General features: G+C 41.3%; 1 protein-coding gene across 1 annotated transcript in view; it reads left to right on the forward strand.

Annotated features, from left to right (window-relative positions):
* Positions 1-24,132, forward strand: part of LOC120045102 (transcriptional regulator ATRX-like) — a 38,497-nt gene that overhangs the window by 10,135 nt on the left and 4,230 nt on the right. Inside the window, exons 15-29 of the mRNA XM_038989977.1 lie at positions 16,574-16,756; positions 16,911-17,055; positions 17,169-17,278; positions 18,551-18,694; positions 18,803-18,980; positions 19,094-19,231; positions 19,406-19,581; positions 19,725-19,842; positions 19,943-20,073; positions 20,187-20,224; positions 20,379-20,524; positions 20,687-20,843; positions 21,523-21,623; positions 21,732-21,840; positions 22,058-22,235. Coding sequence (XP_038845905.1) covers positions 16,574-16,756; positions 16,911-17,055; positions 17,169-17,278; positions 18,551-18,694; positions 18,803-18,980; positions 19,094-19,231; positions 19,406-19,581; positions 19,725-19,842; positions 19,943-20,073; positions 20,187-20,224; positions 20,379-20,524; positions 20,687-20,843; positions 21,523-21,623; positions 21,732-21,840; positions 22,058-22,235 — 2,052 coding nt within the window. The remainder of the gene's footprint in view (positions 1-16,573; positions 16,757-16,910; positions 17,056-17,168; positions 17,279-18,550; positions 18,695-18,802; positions 18,981-19,093; positions 19,232-19,405; positions 19,582-19,724; positions 19,843-19,942; positions 20,074-20,186; positions 20,225-20,378; positions 20,525-20,686; positions 20,844-21,522; positions 21,624-21,731; positions 21,841-22,057; positions 22,236-24,132) is intronic.

The raw sequence follows: 24,132 nt of genomic DNA on the forward strand, positions 1-24,132 counted from the left end.
GAAAACACTCTGAAGTTTCTAAAACTGTTTGAATCATGTCTGTGACTATAACAGAACTTATTTGGCAGGCAAAACCCCGAGGACAAACCATTCAGATTTTTTTGTTGTTGAGGTCACTCTTTTCAATGGGTTTTCATTGGGAATCCAGATTTCTAAGGGACCTTCCTGCAGTTCCTATCGCTTCCACTGGATGTCAACAGTCTTTAGAAATTGGTTGAGGTTTTTTCTTTGAGAAATGAAGAAGTAGCCATGTTCAGAATAAGGCTCCAGTGAAGTGGACTGTTTGTTAGAGGCGCATGACCAGAAAGCATGCTACACATTGTTTTCCTCCGGTATTGAACACAGATCATCCTGTCTTCAATTTTATCGATTATTTACGTTAAAAAATACCTAAAGTTGTATTACAAAAGTAGTTTGAACTGTTTGGACAAAGCTTACAGGTAACTTTTGAGATATTTTGTAGTCACGTTGTGCAAGTTGGAACCGGTGTTTTTCTGGATCAAACGCGCCAAATAAATTGACATTTTGGATATATATCGACGGAATTAATCGAACAAAAGGACCATTTGTGATGTTTATGGGACATATTGGAGTGCCAACAGAAGAAGCTCGTCAAAGGTAAGGCATGAATTATATCTTTATTTCTGCGTTTTGTGTCGAGCCGGGGGGGTTGAAATATGATGGTCTGTGTTTGTTTGCTTGGTTGCTATCCTCAGATAATAGCATTGTTTGCTTTCGCCGTAAAGCATTTTTGAAATCTGACACGTTGGCTGGATTCACAACAAGTGTAGCTTTAATTTGGTATATTGAATGTGTGATTTCATGAAAGTTTTTTTTTTTTAATAGTAATTCATTTGAATTTGGCGCTCTGCATTTTCACTGGATGTTGGCCAGGTGGGACGCTACCGTCCCACATATCCCAGAGAGGTTTAATGTGGTGCAAGATTAACTAATATTAGCCAGCACCAACAGTGGAGCTAGGCTACAGCTAATAACGTTATATTCCTAGCATACTTCAGAAAATCAATTACAATACAAATATCTGTAAAGAATTAGAAAGATTTCTGAAACAAGACCAATATTGAAAGACAGTAAATACCTTGTTCTCTTTCCAGCTAGGTACTAAGTTTGACGTTGTTTCTTGGACGCTTGAACAAAAAAAGTAATTTTCCTTTTTCTCTCACTCCCATTTCCCATGTACCCTTTGCGCGTAAAACAGGCAAAAAACATGCTGTCAAAATGTTTATTTTAAAAATGTATTTATGGATCGGTGTCCCGTCCACGGGAGAGTTGAGCTAATGTGATTAGCGGATTAGCGTGAAGTTGTAAGTAACTAGAAAATTTCCCAGGACATGGACATATCTGATATTGGCAGAAAGCTTAAATTCTTGTTAATTTAACTGCACTGTCCAATTTACATTGTGGTCTGACACTTGTTTTTAGGGTTTCATTTACACTCCCACCAAATCATGAGTGATTTGGAGCAATTTACATGGTATACACAAAGCACAAATTATTTCTGTACTTTAAATGACTTATGACCATAAATAGGGTATCATAAAGGTATGGAATCATAGTACAAACCATTCAAAAGTACGAGATTATGGTTAGATACCAGTCTCCAGCAACAAGACCAGCTTCTGAACTGGGCGTTCGAACACTGACAGCTTGGTGAGACGCTTGCCTGTCTTGTCTAACATCCGATCACCAACACATATTTTGACTCTCTTTACTAGTCCATCTTTATCAACAGTAGTATCTGAAACTCTACCCAAACGCCACTCATTCCTAGGCAGATCATTGTCTATCATCATCACTATGTCACCGATTCGCAGGTTTCTCTTCGGGGTGTGCCAGCGCTGCCTGATGGCGATGTTGGCTAGATACTCTTTTCGCCAGCGGCTCCAAAACTATTCTGCTAGATAATGAACATGCCGCCACCTTTTCCGAGCGTACATGTCCTCCCTCATGAACATGCCTGGAGGAGGTAGAGCTGTGGTAGATTTCATAGTAAGTAGATGATTAGGCGTGAGTGGCTCAAGACTGTTTGGATCATTGAGGATGTGAACTGTGAGTGGGCGATTGTTTACAATTGCCATTGCTTTGTAGAAAAAGGTTCGTAGAGAAGAATCATCTAGTCTACCAGAAGAGAGTGTGGAGCTAAGGACACCTCTCACTGTCCTGATATGTCACTCCCAGACGCTGCCCACGTGACTTGAATGGGGGAGCATTCATGCTGAAGTCACACTGTTGAGTGCTTCCTTCAGTTCATTTTTGGCTCCCACTAATTTGCTTCCTTGGTCACATTTAATCTGACGAACTGCACCACATATGGCTTTGAAGCAACACAGACCATTAATGAAGTCATCTGTTGACATGTCATCCAACATTTCAATATGAACGGCACGAGAGCAAAAACGGGTGAAGAGAAGACCATACCTTTTGTGCACTCTTCGTCCTTGCTTAATGATAAATGGGCCAAAACAATCCATACCACAGTATGTAAAGAGAGGTGATGAGTCCATGCACTCTGGATGGAGATCAGCCATATTTTGCACTTCTCTGGGTCTCCTGAGCTTTCTAAGTCACACTTTGGCGAAGATGAGGTGCTACGGCCCGATTAATACCTGGGATCCAGTAGTCATTTGACCTGATCTCATTAATGGTGTGAGGCCTTTTACCCTGGTGTTTCACCGTTTCCATGGTAGTGAGCAATTATAATTTTCGTGATGTGGTGTTCCTTGGGCATGATTGCAGGGTGTTTGACTGAGTTAGGAAGAGGTGAGACGAAGTCTTCCTGCCACCCTGAGCACAGAAATTGTGTCTAGGAAGGCATTGAGGCAGTACAACTCATTTTGGAGTGGCAGCTGAGTCCCTTTACCTAGTAACTTAAGCTCATCTTCATACAGTGCATTCGGAAAGTACTCAGACCCCATGACTTTTTCCACATTTTGTTACCTTACAGCCTTATTTTAAAATTGATTAAATCGTTTTTTCCCTCATCAATCTACACACAATACCCCATAATTACAAAGCAAATACAGATTTTTAGCAAATGTATTACATAAAAAAAATGATATCAAATTTACATAATTATTCAGACCCTTTACTCAGTACACCGTTGAATCACCTTTGGTAGCGATTACAGCCTTGAGTCTTCTTGGGTATGACCCTAGAAGCTTGGCACACCTGCATTTGGGGAGTTTCTCCCATTCCTCTCTGCAAATCCTCAAGCTCTGTCAGGTTGGATGGGGAGCGTTGCGGCACAGCTATTTTCAGGTGTCTCCAGAGATATTCGACCGGGTTCATGTCCAGGCTCTGGCTGGGCCACCATTTGTCTTGATGATAGCTTTGCACACTCTTGGCATTCGTTCAACCAGCTTCATGAGGTAGTCACCTGGAATGTATTTCAATTGACAGGTGTGTCTTATTAAAAGTTCATTTGCAGAATTTCTTTCATTCTTAATACGTTTGAGCCAATCAGTAAGTGTTTTGACAAGGTAAGGGTGGTATAAAAAAGATAGCCCTATTTGGTAAAAGACCAAGTCCATATTATGGCAAGAACAGCTCAAATAAGCAAGGCGAAATGACAGGCCATCATTACTTTAAGACATGAAGGTCAGTCAATCCGGAAAATGTCAAGAACTTTGAGAGTTTCTTCAAGTGCAGTTGCAAAAACCATCTAGCGCTATGACGAAACTGGCTCTCATGATGACCGCCACAGGAAAGGAAGCCCCAGAGTTACCTCTGCTGCAGAGGATAAGTTAATTAGAGTTACCAGCCTCAGAAATTGCAACCCAAATAAATGCTTCACAGAGTTCAAGTTTATTTTTAATTTTTTAATTTCACCTTTATTTAACCAGGTAGGCTAGTTAAGAACAAGTTCTCATTTACAACTGCGACCTGGCCAAGATAAAGCAAAGCAAAACAACACAGAGTTACACATGGAATAAACAAACATACAGTCAATAACACAATAGAAAAAGTATATATACAGTGTGTGCAAATGAGGTAAGATAAGGGAGGTAAGGCAATAAATAACCCATAATGGCAAAATAATTACAATTTAGCAATTAAACAATGGAGTGATAGATGTGCAAGTAGAGATACTGGGGTGCAAATGAGCAAAAATAAATAACAGTATGGGGATGAGGTAGTTGAATGGGCTATTTACAGATGGGCTATGTACAGGTGCAGTGATCTGTGAGCTGCTCTGACAGCTGGTGCTTAAAGTTAGTGAGGGAGATATGAGTCTCCAGCTTCAGTGATTTTTGCAATTCGTTCCAGTCATTGGCAGCAGAGAACTGTAAGGAAAGGCGGCCAAAGGAGGAATTGGCTTTGGGGGTGACCAGTGAAATATACCTGCTGGAGCGCGTGCTACAGGTGGGTGCTGCTATGGTGACCAGTGAGCTGAGATAAGGCGGGGCTTTACCTAGCAAAGACTTATAGATGACCTGGAGCCAGTGGGTTTGGCGACGAATATGAAGCGAGGGCCAGCCAACGAGAGAATACAGGTCGCAGTGGTGGGTAGTATATGGGGCTTTGGTGACAAAACGGATGGCACTGTGATAGATTGCATCCAATTTGCTGAGTAGAGTGTTGGAGGCTATTTTGTAAATGACATCGCCGAAGTGAAGGATCGTTAGGATAGTCAGTTTTACGAGGGTATGTTTGGCAGCATGAGTGAAGGATGCTTTGTTGCGAAATAGGACGCCGATTCAAGATTTCATTTTGGATTGGAGATGCTTATTGTGAGTCTGGAAGGAAAGTTTACAGTCTAATCAGACACCTAGGTATTTGTAGTTGTCCACATATTCTAAGTCAGAACCGTCCAGAGTAGTGATGCTGGACGAGCGGGCAGGTGCGGACAGCGATCGGGTGAAGAGCATGCATTTAGTTTTACTTGCATTTAAGAGCAGTTGGAGGCCACAGAAGGAGAGTTGTATGGCATTAAAGCTTGTCTGGAAGTTAGTTAATACAGTGTCCAAAGAAGGGCCAGAGGTATACAGAATGGTGTCGTCTGCTTAGAGGTGCTAACAGTAACAGCCACATCTCAACATCAACTGTTCAGAGGAGACTGCATGAATCATGCCTTTATGGTCGAATTGCTGCAAAGAAACCACTACTAAAGGACACCAATAATAAGAAGAGACTTGCTTGGGCCAAGAAACACGAGCAATGGACATTAGACCAGTGGAAATCTGTCTTTTGGTTTGACGAGTCCAATTTTGCGATTTTTTTGTTCCAACCGCTGTGTCTTTGTGAGACGCAGAGTAGGTGAATGGTTGATCTCCCCATGTTTGGTTCCCACTGTGAAGCATGGAGGAGGAAGTGTGATTGTGTGGGGGTGCTTGGCTGGTGACACTGTCGGGATTTATTTAGAATTCAAGACACACTTAACCAGCATGGCTACCACAGCATTCTGCAGAGATACGCCATCCCATCTGGTTTGGGCTTAGTTAGACTATCTTTTGTTTTTCAACAGGACAATGACCCAACTCACCTCCAGGCTGTGTAAGAGCTATTTGACCAAGAAGGAGAGTGATGGAGTGCTGCATTAGATGACCAGGCCTTCACAATCACCCGACCTCAACCCAATTGAGATGGTTTGGGATGAGTTGGACCACAGAGTGAAGGAAAAGCAGCCAACAAGTGCTCAGCATATGTGGGAACTCCTTACAGACTGTTGGAAAAGCTTAACAGGTGAAGCTGGTTGATAATAGTGTGCAATAGTGTGCTAAGTGTGCAAAGCTGTCATCAAGGCAAAGGGTGGCTACTTTGAAGAATCTAAAATCTAAAACCCTTTTTTGGTTACTACATGATTCCATATGTGTTATTTCATAGTTTTGATGTCTTCACTATTATTCTACAATGTAGAAAATAGTCGAAAATTGAACGAGTAGGTGTGTCCAAACCTTTGATTGTTACTGTACCTGTCCCTGCACATCTTTGATTATGAGATGCTCTGCGTTTATCCTGTTCCATTACCGTTGAGAGACCATTTGATCTGGCCTTGGTGATTTGTCCAAGAATATGTGCAACAGCTTGAGAAGCCCTAGACCAGGATGAGAGGTTAGACAGGTGTGGTGGCATATTTCTGCATTACCAAATGAGGAGAGTTACAAACTTCACACACCAGTCAGAGTTAAACTTAAACTACATCTTTAATAATAAGAGCTTTGCAATAGCCTTTTTGACTTTCAATGATGCGCTATTTCTAATGAACTATTGAAAGTGACCACAGAAAAGTACAAAGATCTTTTATAGCCAAGATACACCCCTCTCAACCTACATGACGAACCACAGATCTTAGGAACAGTTCACAAAGGTTACGATTTGTATGCAAGATATCTATAAAACATAGCAGACAGTTACTGCTGTGTCAACAGTTTTTTTGTAAAGACCAGTGTCTGGCCCTCCTACTCCAAACTGGAACTGTCTCTCCCTGGTACGGTATAGAACAGAACCATTAGCTCATGTTCTCTGGAATGCTCTTTAGGTTTTATCACCCAAAGACATCGTGAATCTCCTCTGCCAGTGTTATCTCATAGAGGCCCATCCTCAGTAGAACACACACACAATAGTTAACAGAATACTCTATTCTGTCGAATAAAACAACCATTATAATGCAATACAAGCATTATAACATAATCTTGCAATTTTCCACGACATCTCCCCCATTTTGAGAATCTTCTCAACTTAACCTTAACGTGAGACGTTAGCGTCCCACCTCTTCAACAGCCAGTGAAAGTGCAGGGCGCCAAATTCAAAACAACAGAAATCCCACCATTAAAATTCCTCAAACATACATGTATTTTACACCATTTTAAAGATACACTTGTTGTAAATCCAGCCACAGTGTCCGATTTCAAAAAAAGATTTACGACGAAAGCAAACCAAATGATTATATTAGGTGAGTGCCTATTCACAGAATAACACAGCCATTTTTCCAGCCAAAGAGAGGATTCACAAAAAGCAGAAATATAGATAAAATGAATCACTAACCTTTGATGATCTTCATCAGATGACACTCATAGGACTTCATGTTACACAATACATGTATGTTTTGTTTGGTAAAGTTCATATTTATATCCAAAAATCTGAGTTTACATTGGCGCCTTACTTTCAGAAGTCACAAATATCCTTTGATTTTGCAGAGAGCCACATCAATTTACAGGAATACTCATAATAAACATTGCTAAAAGATACAACAGTTATGCATGGAATTTTAGATGCACTTCTCCTTAATGCAACCGCTGTGTCAGATTTCAAAAAAGCTTTACGGAAAAAGCAAACCATGCAATAATCTGAGTCGGCGCTCGGAGCCCAATCAAGACACAAATATAGCCGCCATATTATGCAGTCAACAGAAGTCAGAAGTAACAATATAAACATTCACTTACCTTTGATGATCTTCATCAGAATGCACTCCCAGGAATCCCAGTTCCACAATAAATGTTTGTTTTGTTCGATAATGTCCATCATTTATGTCCAAATTCCTCCTTGTTGTTCTAGCGTTCAGTACACTTTCCAAACTCACGACGCGCGGGCAGGTCCAGCAGAAAGTACGGACGAAAAGTTAAAAAAGTTATATTACAGTCCGTAAAAACATGACAAACGAAGTATTGAATCAATCTTTAGGATGTTTTTAACATAATTCTTCAATAATGTTCCAACCGGAGTATTCCTGTGTCTTCAGAATTGCGATGGAACAGTGCTCGCTCTCACGTGAACGCGCATGGTCAGAGCATGTTCAGATCATGGCAGACCTGACTCATTCTTCTCTCCTTCGGCCCCACTAAACAGTAGAGGCATCAGACAAGGTTCTAACGACTGTTGACATCTAGTGGAAGCCTTAGGAAGTGCAACATGACCAATATCCCACTGTATCTTCAATAGGAGCTGAGTTGAAAATCGACCAACCTCAGATTTCTCACTTCCTGGTTGGATTTTTTCTCAGGTTTTTGCCTGCCTGATGATCTGTTATACTCACAGACATCATTCAAACAGCTTTAGAAACTTCAGAGTGTTTTCTATCCAAATCTACTAATAATATGCATATTCTAGCTTTTATGGCTTTGTAGCAGGCCGTTTACTCTGGGCATGCTTTTCATCCGGACGTGAAAATACTGCCCCCTACCCCAAAGAAGTTAAAAGAAAATTACAAGATTTAAGAACATTAATTCACATAGAAAATACATATATTCTACATAAACCAAAAACCATGACCAGCTTCCACAACACTAACTCAGCCTCATTCCAAGAAACTCAGCACTGTCTCTTATTTCAATCCCCAACACATTTTCTAAGCACTCTAGCAATTTGTCTGGGAAGGTTATGATCCACAGTCATCTGCACGAACCCACGAAGAAAAACAAAAAAATACATACAGTTTATGAGATTCAAAGCTATAATTTCCATAGACAGTGAAAGGCACATGTTTAATGCATAATGCAGTGCATGCAACAATGGAGTTTAATAAAATAAGCTTTAGTTATCTATCACACTCCAATGGATCAGCATAGTATGTTGGAAATGACTATTTCCATCCCAGAAACTAAAATTAGCATATCTTGTTGTACAAATCCAGGTAATGATTCCTAGTTAAAATAAAATGTATCTCTTTGGTGCCTAATGAACATGACCAAAGACAAGCATCATGATTCCACTATTTATAAGGCAATGCCTATAGATCAAATAGATTAGGATCATTTTCACTCTCCAGATCAGAGTTCACCCATCTCCATTCACCATGGCATGCTTATAAAAGTTTCAACATCTTTAGTTCATAACAACAATCATTCAATTTCCAAATAAAATCATAATTAGAACCCAACTAATTATCCAACCAAAATTTAGAATGACATTGCTCAGTGATTCAAATTGGTCCTATCACTCAAAGTAAAAAACTTAATTTAACACACATCGACATTGGCAGAATGTACATTTATTAACATCCAATATAATTATCCCATAATTCTAATATGAACTTTTCTATCACGATTATAATACAGATCAGTATCTCAATGCATTCTTAATCTAAATTACTATAATTTTACGTGGTGTAGACCTCTACCCTATACCTCTATACCTATACCCCAAAAGTCTAAACAATAATTTTTTCCCCCCAGTTGACCAACCCCCTCCTTCAGGCACTGATTCTTCTGGCGTCTTTTTCGTTCTTCTTCAGATAGCTTTACAGTTCAAAGTGGATGGCCCATGATAATGTCCCAATTTCAATGTTTCACCTTAGACGCCATCACCTTTACCACCCATTATGTCTTGTCCATTCGTCAACCAGTATACCAGCAACATAAGAGAAGTTTAGAACAGATTTCTCTCCATGCTCACTCCACGTGGACTCCTCTCACACACCTGAGAGAAACATGAGAGAAAAGCGGTTGATAGAGAACAGATCTGATGCTGTACACCGATTTCTGGCTCAGCTCCTTTCTCTCGGTAGAAGTGGTTCGGACAAGGCCTTCTTCAACGCCTTTGTCACTTTTCTTCAGCCAGTTAGAGGGGGATTTGAGGTACACACACTGTTCGGTCCAATTATCTCTTCCATGCATTAAGATACCGTCTGATGTCACTTTTCATGATAACCTCGAAAGAACAGCTCAGAACAACAGTTCAGTTCATTAGCTACATGATAAATTATTACTTTTACCAATTATTCTTAATACAAATGTCTAAACATATTTCAAAGAGAATAACAACATATTCTATTGAAACTATTCTTTCAAATGGGCTTATACTCCCCATCACAATTTCAACTTCATCGCAGAGCCACATGATCAGGAAGTTAGACCCATCGGGAATATAACAGAACAAACAACACAACAATACACTCCTTCACATCACTCAAGGTGTGTAAACTTCAATCCAAAACTTCAAAGAACTGAATCCAAAACCTCAAAGGACTGTATCCCCTCCCATTTTTAACACATAACTCTTCATGAGAGTAATGTATAAAACAACACTACTACTGGTCAAAAGATAAAACAAAATGTCAAATAACCTAATCAAATTAAAATCACTACTCTGAAAAACTCCACAAAGAAAAATGATTTGACCCATATGGTCATAGGAAAATAGACTTAAAGCAGCCTACCCTTAGTCAAAGGCAATGCCCTCTCCTTCTTCACATTGGTCCAAATTACAAATATGGCTAAGAACTATAAAAGAACTCCACAATAATTATCAATTACACAAATTACCTTGAAATCATTATTACAAATTACCTTTAAATTCATTATCCAAATGGCTTTCCAATGAGGCTGATCAAGCCACAATGAAAAGTCATGATACGGGTCATAGGTCATACAAACCCTTCAAAGAAGTGTTTCTTGGCCTCCCGGGTGGCGCAGTGGTCTAGGGCACTGCATCGCAGTGCTAGCTGCGCCACCAGAGTCTCTGGGTTCGCGCCCAGGCTCTGTCGCAGCCGGCCGCGACCGGGGGGTCCGTGGGGCGACGCACAATTGGGCTAGCGTCGTCCGGGTTAGGGAGGGTTTGGCCGGTAGGGATATCCTTGTCTCATCGCGCTCCAGCGACTCCTGTGGCGGGCCGGGTGCAGTGCGCGCTAACCTAGGGGGCCAGGTGCACGGTGTTTCCTCCGACACATTGGTGCGGCTGGCTTCCGGGTTGGAGGCGCGCTGTGTTAAGAAGCAGTGCGGCTTGGTTGGGTTGTGCTTCGGAGGACGCATGGCTTTCGACCTTCGTCTCTCCCGAGCCCGTACGAGAGTTGTTGCGATGAGACAAGATAGTAATTACTAGCGATTGGATACCACGAAAATTGGGGAGAAAAGGGGATAAAAATAAAAATAAAAAAAGAAGTGTTTCTTACTATATTAGACAAATAAAAAAATAAAAAAATTGTCAAACATTTCCTACATGTTGTATCCCAGTTCCCAGAACATTCCTTTATCAAAAGAATTCACATGTTTAATTAAAACTCAGAAAATAAAAATTCCATGTGCGTGCGTGCCCCTTTAAGATACCTTAGCACTAAGTGAAATGGAAAACTCACCAAACCCAAAGGAAATTTAAAAAAAAAATCAAACATAGTATTTTAAAAACACCAACAAATAGTCATAACAAATGTGTTGTGTGTGTGGGTATTTGCAAACCTTAAGGTAAAACCAAACAAAAAATGTCCAGGCCTTTTCAATTTGGTAGTTTACGGCCTCAATCTCACTCACTCTCCCCAAGATTATAGTCCCAGGAAACATTCCAAAGAGAGACAATGAAACCCCCATTTTCCCAGAAAAAACACAAAACACTTCGTTAGCATACATTATACTACACCGATTCAGAAACCCAAAAGTTAACTATAAACAAAACCTAATAATAATGATAATTCCACTCTACCTCAAATCGTTAATCATAAATTTTAATCTACATCAATGTATATGTATGCTTAATTGAACATACGCTACCCTTAGATACAATTATCCTGGTATTATTACTATCTAAATGTAAGAATTGTTTCCTCTGTCGCAAATGTAGTACATTTCTCAGCGTAAGGAATCAGTGATATTTAATCGCAGGCATTTAATAAAAATGTAGACGTGTTCTCCTGTGTCTCCTTAAACATACATACTTTAGGTAACTTCCATCCGTCCCGGAAGAAAGAATCCTACTCAAACACATCAGATAATACAATGTTTAATTAAGTAAAATCAACACCTAAATTAAACAATAAACAGTAAACAATAAACAAACCCATAACCCCTTTCCAGCAATCTAATCATTTCAACCTGTTGCATAAATTTAGTAAAAACAACCCTGTTTAACAAATCTAAAACCTTTCAAAAGTTGGTGCTGTCTCATCAGTGTAAAAATCAAAACTAACTTTTTTCCACTCATATCTACAATGTTTGCATTCCCCAAAGGTCAATATTGTTCAGCTCGTACATTAATGATCTTCCTTCTGTCTGTACAGGGTCTGAAGTTCCAATGTATGTAGATGATATAGTGATAAATGCATGCAAACAACAAGCTAAACAAGAACTCACTACTGTAATGGTTCAGATGACAAAGTTGCTCAGAGACTCATGTTTGCATCTCAATTTTAAAAAACACAGTCTGCATTTTCCTTACAAAGAAAACAACGCTCTGTCCTAAGTCAGTTCGAACAGCGTAGGGCTCATCATTTTCACCTAAAATCACTTGTTTTGGTGCCATTGCCCTTGAGCAGTTCTCGCCTATCAGAAGTGTCGTGTCTGTGATGATCATTAAATGTGAAGACTTATTTATATCAAATCAGTTCTCTCTAGGTTTAATTATTACGTGATTAAACTTATCATGTAAACATTAATTAATTAGGAAGTCGGGGGACCACGGAAAATGTTGAGATTAAAGTTATAATTTTCTGAATATAACTTCAGATATTTACATTTCTGATCAATTAATCTTCTATTAATTCATTTAATTGTTACCTCATTAGTCTCATTCCAAACGTCGTAAAATTCTTGGTTATCTGCACGAACCCTAGTTTCCATAATGAGTCAGCAATATACAAATTGTCTTAATAATTTATTTTCTAACTAACTAAATAATCACAGAAATACATCACAAACAAACAGTAGATATTGGTTACTAACTGATAGAAAAGTCCAGAGTGGGCTAAGCCGATATGACGGCTTGGTAGACAAAGGAAAGGGGTGGGGACTGAGAAAGTGCGGGAAAGAAAAGGGATTTACGACACACAGTCTATAATTGTATTAATTGAAATGCTAATCCTTTGCACGTGAACACATGGATACTTCAGAGTACCATTCGGAAATGTTCTCATAGATAGATGCTTCGGCGGTTGTCAGTATTCTCGTTCTAGACTTATGTAATTTCTAGATGCAGACTAGGAATTATTCGTCTAAGATTTGCTTTTATTCTGTAGTGATCGATAGTCTCAGAGTTTAACCATTTCCGTCCGTGTATCCAAACTACAGCTGTATGGTCTCCGATGGCCTATAGAATTGTAGCCACTGACTAGTTCATCTTTCTATGAAAATCCATACTCATTTAGAAGGTTAACATGACATTATATCTTTTCGCAAATAGTTTCATGTTTAATCACATACGTTTCACAATATTTAGATGTAAACCTGACAGCTGGGACATGTACACTTTAAGAGATACAGTTATGTGTGTTTCCTGTCCTTCATGAGATCACCAAGTGAAACACACTCGTCATAACCGTCCCTTAAGTGTCCACGGACCATTCCCACATTCTCAAAAATATAAATATTATATATATAGAAATATTGTTTAGTTCTCCCATTTTGGGGATTAGTAGTTTTGAACAAAATATGTACTTTGTTCTGGTAGACTCTCTCAATACTGCATGGCAGTTTCTACCAGGTATTTATGACCTGTCGTAAAGTCATAATACTGTGGAGAGAGAGAGGGGGGCTATGATCCTCCCCCCAGGGCACGTCATGACAGAAGGCCAACCTGACAATCCTTCAGTGTTGGGATTTGTGTTGGAATACCATGGAGAGATGATTCCAGTGCTTGGCCGTTTCACAGGTCGGAATGTGGGTGCGGTTTACAGGTATGCAATCCTTGGTGTAGGTAGGACGAAGATTGATTTGGATGGTGGAGCTGTAACCTCTCACACGAAGCCCTGAGACTATTTTGCTTTTCACAACTGTCATGTCCTATCATAGTAGTTAATTTCAGTTTCACTGGATACGTGTCTGCTTGTAAAGCATTGCTCACTTCCTGGTCAATTAATTTAGTATCACTCTTGATGTCAAGCAGGGCGTAGACAAGTTTTTCAGCACCTGACATGTTCCTTTGACACCCACACTGGTATGATTATGAAAGTGTTAGTAGATTGTCCTTCTCCAGCTACGTTGAGTGACATTGCAGTTGCTGCCTCATCCATATTATTTTGGTAAGAAATTGGCAGAGGTGTAGGCTTTTCCCGTTTTACCTAACTGTCATCGTGGAGACACGTGCGATGCTTTCCTTTGCAGGTGTCAAAGGTGTGGTGATGATGACAGTCCTTTGCACTGTGACCAGATTTCAAGCACCCATAGCAAAGCTTATTTTCGTTCACATATTTCTGTCGCTCCTCCAGAGACTTGGTCATGAATTTAGAACAGCCATGGAGCTGATGCTTATTGTCCTGGCAAAACATACACAGAGGCCTTGCACTTCCTTTGGCTGACTTTTGATTCTCTCTATCTGTGAATGTTTGAGTGCTGAGAACACTTGCCATGCTCCTCTTGGTCTCCCTGACATTTCGTTTCTCAGTGGTACATTCGGATGAATTCGGAGAGAATCAATCAATCAATCAAGTTTATTTTATATAGCCCTTCGTACATCAGCTAATATCTCGAAGTGCTGTACAGAAACCCAGCCTAAAACCCCAAACAGCAAGCAATGCAGGTGTAGAAGCACGGTGGCTAGGAAAAACTCCCTAGAAAGGCCAAAACCTAGGAAGAAACCTAGAGAGGAACCAGGCTATGAGGGGTGGCCAGTCCTCTTCTGGCTGTGCCGGGTGGAGATTATAACAGAACATGGCCAAGATGTTCAAAATGTTCATAAATGACAAGCATGGTCAAATAATAATCAGGAATAAATGTCAGTTGGCTTTTCATAGCCGATAATTAAGAGTTGAAAACAGCAGGTCTGGGACAGGTAGGGGTTCCATAACCGCAGGCAGAACAGTTGAAACTGGAATAGCAGCAAGGCCAGGTGGACTGGGGACAGCAAGGAGTCATCATGCCCGGTAGTCCTGACGTATGGTCCTAGGGCTCAGTTCCTCCGAGAGAGAGAAAGAAAGAGAGAAGGAGAGAATTAGAGAGAGCATACTTAAATTCACACAGGACACTGGATAAGACAGGAGAAGTACTCCAGATATAACTCCAGAATAGAAAGAAGTTATCTGATTGCAAGCAATCTCTGCTTCCATCGTCATCAACGTAGCAAATTCCTGGAAACTGGGCAATTCTTGACTATTGTTCAAGGTTTGTGTAACTTGTCTGTTCCAATAAGAAGCTGCCCAGTCAGGCAGTTTTTGAAATAGCTTCTGATTCTCTTTACATTCATTTAATATCTGAAGACCTTTAACATAGGTATAGCATCCTGACAGGCATTTAAAAAATCTGAAATATCTCTGAGTCCTACGGTGTTCTTAAGTTGAGTTTTTGGCCAGTTTGCAAGCCTTTCTCTAAATGCCCTCTGTATGGTTGAGTTTGTTCCACACGTCTTTGTAGGCCTCGTCATCATTTCTGTAGAAAGTACCATCCAGGGTCTTACGAGCTGGGCCACCCACATACTTCTTAAGATAATAAAGCTTGTCAACTAACAAGACACTTCTTTGATTGATAAATGACACAAATGAGGCTTTCCACTCAAGGAATTGAATTGGATCACCGTTGAATACAAATGGCTCTGGCATTGGAAGTCAATTAAGGACTTTACTATCTTGGAAGGCTTGAGCCAGAGAAGTCACATCCACATGAGGTGATGATGCTGGGGCATTGGAGAGTTGTTGAATGGTAGTTGGAGTAATGTTGTTGACAGTTCAGAAGCTAGTTTTCCATACTACCTCCTGGTTCTAGGCCTACAACCTGGCCCGAGTTGCCTTTACATCTCTCTTTGCCTGTAGTTGTTCCAACTCACATCCTTCCTTTACTGCTCTTCTGAGTGTTGTATCATTTCCTTTTGTTTCTTTTTCTCCAGCAACACTTCATAGTCAACTTCCTTTGCTGTCAGCTCTGCTGCTGCATCTGCACGTTTGGCTGCCATACATGAGGCCATGGAGTGATGGCTGGATTGAACACTGGACTTGTGACTAATTTGTGAGACTATAGATCCGTAAATGGAGCGAGTGTAGTCGCGATCAAGTAACTCACTGAGACAATGGTTTTCCTGTTCGGCATCAAACTCTTCATCAATGCCTGTTATCTTTTCATAGGCAATTCTGATAATATCTGCTGTAACTGCCTCACCTGTGTCGACACAACGCCTTAACTCAGTTGACTGTGTGATGTGATCTTGAATTTCAAGATAGATGCTCATGACATCATCCGTTCCTTTCTTCAATGTGTCGATCAGAAATACCAGCTGGCTCTCTGTTACATCTGACTTTAGCTGCTCTCTTGCTTTGCGGGCTTGGATCTTCCATTGCTCATACATGGAGATAAGTATTTTTTCCTTTTAATGTGCCGCTTCTCTTTGCAATGCAAGCATTTTGTATGTAGGGTTCTTTGGACGGACAGAGCATCGAAGGCCTTGAGGTTCCTCGTAGACATCTTGAAGTTGACCTTGGAGGTCATTCAGAGCTTGTTCTTTGGCTTGAATTTCTTCCTCTAGGCGATATCACCATCTCATTTTACATTTGCATTGTCAGTCACCCTTTTGTATCCTTCTTACTAACTTCATTGATGTGTAACTATTGGCTTTCTGAGATGTATGATGATCATTTTGCTATTCTTGTTTTATTGTTTGTGTACTATCAGGTGCTAAATGTATCATTGTTAAAATGTATGTTCTTTTTTACAGTGTGTTCAAGGGTTCTTTAACTGCTGGTGACTTACTGATCTATCTATCTAAACAGAGTGACGATGAAGAGAAGGACGGCGAGGAAGGGGACAACAAAGATACACCTAAGGGCCGCAAGAAGATCCGCAGGATCATCGTAGACGAGCACCTCCGCTCGGAGACCCAGAGAGCCCTGAAGGAGGAGGAGGAGAGACGCAGACGCCTGGCAGAAAGAGAGCAGAGGGAGGACTTCAGAGAGGTACACTACACACAGCTGACCCTCTCCATGCACACTCACTGTAGAATCCATGCACTATCGGAAATGTCATACTACTACTCTATTTTATTTTATTAAATTATATATTATACCATTTTATATTAGCAGTTTTGGTCTAATGGTGGTTTCCTCGCAGGTGATTGTTATTGAGGATGAGGCATCTCATGTGGCCTGTCCCATCACCACTAAGCTGGTCCTGGATCAGGATGAGGGGACAAAGGAGCCACTCATCCAGGTGCACAGGAACCTGGTGACCAGGCTCAAGCCTCACCAGGTGGATGGTAAGTCTCGGTTTTTATTTCAGTTGTACAAACCCAATACAGACAGTAAGTCAAATACAGTGGCTATCAGCATTGCCCCTTCAATTTGCTGTATCTCTTCCTCCTTCTGATAGGTGTGCAGTTTATCTGGGACTGTTGTTGTGAGTCTGTGAAGAAGGCCAATTCAACCCCTGGATCAGGCTGCTTACTGGCCCACTGCATGGGCCTAGGAAAGACACTGCAGGTAAAAGGAAGCGAACAGTAGGAGTGTTGTCATATGCATATGTCATTCATAAAACAGTATCTTTTGTTAACAATACTAGAGATACTCCACTGAACAAAAATATAAACACAACATGTAAAGTGTTGTTCCCATGTTTCATGAGCTGAAATAAAAGATCCCAGAAATTTTCCATACGCACAAAAATCTTTTTTCTCTCAAATTTTGTGCATTAATTTGTTTACATCTCAGTTAGTGAGCATTTCTTCTTTGCCAAGATAATCAATGCACCTGACAGGTGTGGCATATCAACAAGCTGATTAAACAGCATGATCATTAGGGATGCGTGCTTAGTCCCCTCCTGTACTCCCTGTCCACCCACGACTGTGTGGCCAAGCACGACGCCAACACCATCATTAAGTTTGCTGACGACACAACAGTGGTAGGCCTGATCACCGACAACAATGAGACAGCCTACATGGAGGAGGTCAGAGACCTGGCAGTGTGGTGCCAGGACAACAACCTCTCCGTCAATGTGAGCAAGACAAAGGAGCTGATCGTGGACTATAGGAAGAGGAGGGTCGAACAGGCCCCCATTAACATCGATGGGACTGAAGTGGAGCGGGTTGAGCGTTTCAAGTTCCTTGGTGTCCACGTCACCAACACCTGTACCCCGCACATTGACTCGGTACCGGTACCCCCTGTATATAGCTTCGTTATTGTTATGTACATTTCTTGAGTTACTTTTTGATTGATTAGATTTTTTTTACTTTAGTTTATTTAGTAAATATTTTATTTACTATATTTATTGAACTGCATTGTTGGTTAAGGGCTTGTAAGTAAGCATTTCACGGTAAGGTGTATTCGGCGCATGTGACAAATACAATTTAATTTGACTACACAAGTGCACCTTCTACTGGGGACAATAAAAGGCAACTCTGAAATGTGCAGTTTTGTCACACAACACAATGCCACAGATGTCTCAAGTTTTGAGGAGTATTTCTGTCTGTAATAAAGCCCTTTTGTGGGGGAAAATTCATTCTGATTGGCTGGGCCTGTCTCCCTAGTGGGTGGGCCTATGTCTTCCTAGGCCCACTCATGGCTGCGCCCCTGCCCAGTCATGTGAAATACCTAAATTAGGGTCTAATGAAATTATTTCAATTGACTGATTTACTTCTATGAACTGTGACTCAGTAAAATCTTTGAAATTGTTACATATTGCGTTTATATTTTTGTTTAGTATATAATACTATATAATATATAATAGTAGAAGCTCTTCAATATTTTCTCATGTAGGTGGTGACATTTCTCCATACGATGCTGCAGTCAAAGTGCATGAACTTCAGGACTGCCCTGGTGGTGTGTCCACTCAACACCATCCTCAACTGGGTCAATGAGTTTGAGAAGTGGCAAGTTGACATGGGAGCTGACAAAGTCAAGGTAGCCAAGAAGATTTTAGTTTTTGTTTTGTCAAATACATGCAGAGGTTATTGATATGCATTGTAGTATATTCAAGGTATTTCATGTTTCTTTTTTTCCATCTCGTAGGTGACAGAGTTGGCCACACTGAAGCGACCACAGGAGCGTTATATTGCCCTGCAGAGATGGCAGATGGATGGTGGTGTTATGATTATGGGCTATGAGATGTACCGTAACCTCACACTAGGCCTCAAAGTCATCCACGGAAAATTCAAAAAGACCTTTGACAGTACTCTAGTCGATCCAGGTACATCCTCTACCAATTATATGCATGTGAAGTGTTGAGAGGTATGTACAATTTTGAAGTAGTATAATTGATTGGTGTTGAAACTCTAATACACTACATTTGTTGTACTCCAGGTCCAGACTTTGTGATCTGCGACGAGGGTCACATCCTGAAGAACGAGGCATCCAACATCTCTAAAGCTATGAGTGCCATTAAGACCAAACGGAGGGTGGTGCTGACAGGCACACCACTGCAGAACAACCTCAATGAGTGTAAGGAGGCCTGCTTCAGTTTGAACACAGCCTATGACTGCCTTTCCATTTAAGCTACTTCTCTGGGCAGTATGTCAACGTTTGGGTTAGTTTATTCATGTTTCAGTTTTATTATATAAAAAAATTATAGTAGTCAAAGGTGTAGCCGTGTCTTATATATTTTTGTTTTCTCAGACCACTGCATGGTCAACTTCATCAAGGAAAACCTTCTGGGCTCAATCAAGGAGTTCCGGAATCGCTTTATCAACCCCATTCAAAACGGCCAGTGTGCAGACTCCACCCCCAGAGACGTCCGCATCATGAAGAATCGCGCCCATGTCCTTCATGCAATGTTGGCAGGGTGTGTACAGGTGAGACAGCTCAATTACTAGGAGTGTATGGCACCTTTATTTGTAGTTTATCAGAACCACTGCTTACTTTTTTACAAGTATTTGTTGCAAAGTTCTTTGTCAGTTTCCAGTGGATACACTTAGTGTGTTTTCCTCTCTGTCAGAGAAGAGACTACTCAGCCTTGACCAAGTTCCTGCCCCCAAAACATGAATATGTTATGGCAGTGAGGGTGACCCCTCTCCAGTACAGACTGTATTGCTACTACCTGGACAACTTCACTGGTAAGAACCTCCATCGTTAGATCAGAAAGCTCTGTACATATCAATGAAATGTGCATGATTTAATAAACCTTTTGGAGAAAAAAGCTGCATATGTGTTTAGGAGCTAGGTCTGTGGTTGAGGGAGCCAGGGGCAAAGCCGGAACCAGCCTTTTCAAGGACTTCCAGATACTCAGCCGAATCTGGAACCATCCCTGGTGTCTGCAGCTCAACTATATCAGCAAAGAAAATAAGGTAAAGACCCATCAGATGCAGGTTTGAACAAAAACTACTATTTTCTCATCTGCAGACGGATCCTGAGGTATGTCAGTCAAACCGTCATCAACATAGATGCTCTTTGTTTTCAGGGCCATTTTGATGGGAAGCACCAGGGGAAAACTGAGAGGTGTGTAAGCATGAGTATTCAGTAGGCTACCCAAATCTTTTAACTGCTACCGCTGTGTGATGCCTGAAGTAGTCTATTACCACCTAATGACAAATTAAATAATGCAAATAATAGATTGTTGTCTTTCATTACTTTTCCTTTATGTCCCACTCAGGAAAGAGAAGGAGAACAAGGGGAAAGTGGTGAATGCTGATAAAGACAGCAAGGATGTGGAGGTGATCCTGGTGTGGAACAGCACATCAAAGGGTGTCGATGTGGAAGGAGACCAGCGAGCAGGTCCACTGGTCCCAGTGGTAAAAGGTAGAGTTGTCTCTTCCATTCAGGAAATGACTTTACCGAGTCTATTACAATACCTTCTAGTGTTACTAATGAACATTTTGAATGATTTACCTTATGTTAATGAGTTATTTGTTAGTCTCATTCATTTGAAGTCAGTGGTGATATTGTATGCTCTGTGTTCAGCGTTGAGAGCGTCCACCAGTTTCAGGCCTGACAGTCCGGCTGCAGACTGGTACAAGTCAATGCTGAGTGACTCTGACGCCACCATCCTGGGACACTCAGGGAAGATGGTGCTGCTGTTTGAGATTCTCCAAATGGCAGAGGAACTGGAAGACAAAGTGTAAGGCTGAATCCCAAATCATCCCCCTTCCCCTCGCCCCTCCATTTATGCGTTCACGCACGCCTCCGCCATATGCACTAGTGTCCCAAAGCTGAGGAATTGAAAATGATGGAGGGTGTAGGGGCTATTTAGACCCTCCGATAAACACTTTGACCAAGCAAGCTATGCTTCAGAGCGAAGTGGTATCCCAAAAACACACCACATTATTTTGAGTTTGCACAAATTCACACAAAAGAATGGAGAGGCGTGCCTAATTATAAGCCACCTATATTTGTTTTTGTCTGATTTCTAAGCTTGACACATGTAACATATGAAATACATCCCAAATTAAACGTTTAACTGTTACTGATGTTTATATCTTGTAAAACGACAGGGAATTTTCTCATTTGAATTGAATCATTCAAGTCACGAGTGTGTCCCGAAGTTGAAGGGTTTATTTGATCCCCCCGCCACTCTTGAAGTCACCCTCTAAGTTTCGTCAGCAACATGACAACAGAGGGCCCTCCGAGCGAGTTGGTAGGGGTGAGGGGCTGGTTTGGGATTCACCATATGTGTGCTTGGGAAATGGATTCAGGCACCAGTGGTGCATTTCAAAAAAGAAGGATCAAGTTAGCCAGTTTCACAGAGCAGATTTGTTGAATTAACCTTTTCTTCATCAGTTTTTGTTGTATATTCACAGGTTGGTGTTCAGTCAATCCTTGATCACATTAGACATGATTGAAGATTTCTTGGACCTCACCAACAAAGCCAAAAACAACAGGCAATCATCCCTATACAAAGGTACCAGTCCCATTGGCTTTTCAAATGTTATAGTTTTACAACAAAACAATGCATCTTCAGAGTCTATTATTGTGTAATATTTTCTTTGTTTCCTTTTCTAAACTGTAGGTGATGGCAGCTGGATCAGAAACACTGACTATTACCGTATTGACGGGTCCACCAGCGCCACATCCAGGATGAAATGGGTGCAAGATTTCAATGATGCCACCAACGAGCGGTACATTTCTGTCTGACTGCTGTACTTTTCTACATCTCACATTTCGCTGTGCCAAACCTCAACACAGTATGCAGCATAACACTTTACTTAGTGATGTATTACTATATGGCAAGGCATCCGTAATTGTAGCCCTAATGTGAATTGATGAGATGGTCTGTTTTTAAGATCCCACTCACAATCACTCCTTTGATTTAATTTCATCCCCCTTTTCTTTCAGGGGTCGTCTGTTTCTCATCTCGACAAGAGCTGGGTCCCTTGGGATCAACCTGGTAGCAGCTAACAGGGTCATAATTTTTGACGCTTCGTGGAATCCCTCCTATGACATCCAGAGCATCTTCAGGGTGTACCGTTTTGGCCAGCTGAAGGCTGTGTTTGTCTACCGCTTCTTGGCTCAGGTAATCACATCTCGTATGAACCTATCTCCTGTAATATGATTGTGGGACACATTGTATGATTACATATAAACTCAGCAAAAAAAGAAACGTCCCTTTTTCAGGACCCTGTATTTCAAAGATAATTCGTAGAAATCCAAATAACTTCACAGATCTCCATTGTAAAGGGTTTAAACAGTGTTTCCCATGCTTGTTCAATGAACCATAAACAATTAATGAACATGCACCTGTGGAATGGTCGTTAAGACACTAACAGCTTACAGACGGTAGGCAATTAAGGTCACAGTTATGAAAATGTAGGACACTAAAGAGGCCTTTCTACTGACTCTGAAAAACACCAAAAGAAAGATGCCCAGTGTCCCTGCTCATCTGCGTGAATGTGCCTTAGGCATGCTGCAAGTAGGCATGAGGACTGCAGATGTGGCTAGGGCAATAAATTGCAATGTCCGTACTGTGAGACGCCTAAGACGGCGCTACAGGGAGACAGCTGATCATCCTCGCAGTGGCAGATCACGTGCAACAACACCTGCACAGGATCGGTACATCCGAACATCACACCTGCGGGACAGGTACAGGATGGCAACAACAACTGCCCGAGTTACACCAAGAACGCACAATTCCTCCATCAGTGCTCAGACTGTCTGCAATAGGCTGAGAGAGGCTGGACTGAGGGCTTGTAGGCCTGTTGTAAGGCAGGTTCTCACCAGACATCACTGGCAACAATGTCGCCTATGGGCACAAACCCACCGTCATTGGACCAGACAGGACTGCCAAAAAGTGCTCTTCACTGATGAGTCGCGGTTTTGTCTCACTAGGGGTTATGGTCTGATTTGTGTTTATCCTCGAAGGAATGAGCGTTACACCGAGGCCTATACTCTGGAGCGGGATCGATTTGGAGGTGGAGGGTCCGTCATGGTCTGGGGGCGGTGTGTCACAGCGTCATCGGACTGAGCTTGTTGTCATTGCAGGCAATCTCAATGCTGTGCGTTACAGGGAAGACACCCTCCTCCCTCATGTGGTACCCTTCCTGCAGGCTCATCCTGACATGACCCTCCAGCATGACAATGCCACCAGCAATACTGCTCGTTCTGTGCGTGATTTCCTGCAAGAAAGCAATGTCAGTGTTCTGCCATGGCCAGCGAAGAGCCCGGATCTCAATCCCATTGACCACGTCTGGGACCTGTTGGATCGGAGGGTGAGGGCTAGGGCCATTCCCCCCAGAAATGTCCCGGAACTTGCAGGTGCCTTGGTGGAAGAGTGTGGTAACATCTCACAACAAGAACTGGCAAATCTGGTGCAGTCCATGAGGAGGAGATGCACTGCAGTACTTAATGCAGCTGGTGGCCACACCAGATACTGACTGTTACTTTTGATTTTGACCCCCCCTTTGTTTAGGGACACATTATTCAATTTCTGTTAGTCACATGTCTGCGGAACTTGTTCAGTTTATGTCTCAGGTGTTGAATCTTATGTTCATACAAATATTTACACATTAAGTTTGCTGAAAATAAACACAGTTGACAGTGAGAGGACGTTTCTTTTTTTGCTGAGTTTATAAGGCCCTATAAAATCTGTTTTATTTTTTCCCAAATTCGGTTTTCTCCGTTTTTGTTTGGCCAGGTTTCGGTTTTCCTCAGTTTTTTTTTCAGGTTTTCCATCTTAAATTCACTTTTTTACTTTTTTATAGGAAAAAAACAAATCAAATTTGGATGTTCTAAGTACACAACAATGCTCAGGAGACCAATTTTGGGAAATGGTCTGGGAAAACTAGAAGAAGTTTGGTTATTTAGGTGTAGTAACCCTGTGTGCACCAGCAAGAGACCGTTGCTATGTTAGCTATGTTTCTGTAGAGCTCATGCATTGCAGTGTGCAAAACATATGGCCACTGGATTGATGCAAA

This window comes from Salvelinus namaycush, chromosome 3 (assembly GCF_016432855.1).
Source record: "Salvelinus namaycush isolate Seneca chromosome 3, SaNama_1.0, whole genome shotgun sequence".
NCBI classification, from domain to species: Eukaryota; Metazoa; Chordata; class Actinopteri; order Salmoniformes; family Salmonidae; genus Salvelinus; species Salvelinus namaycush.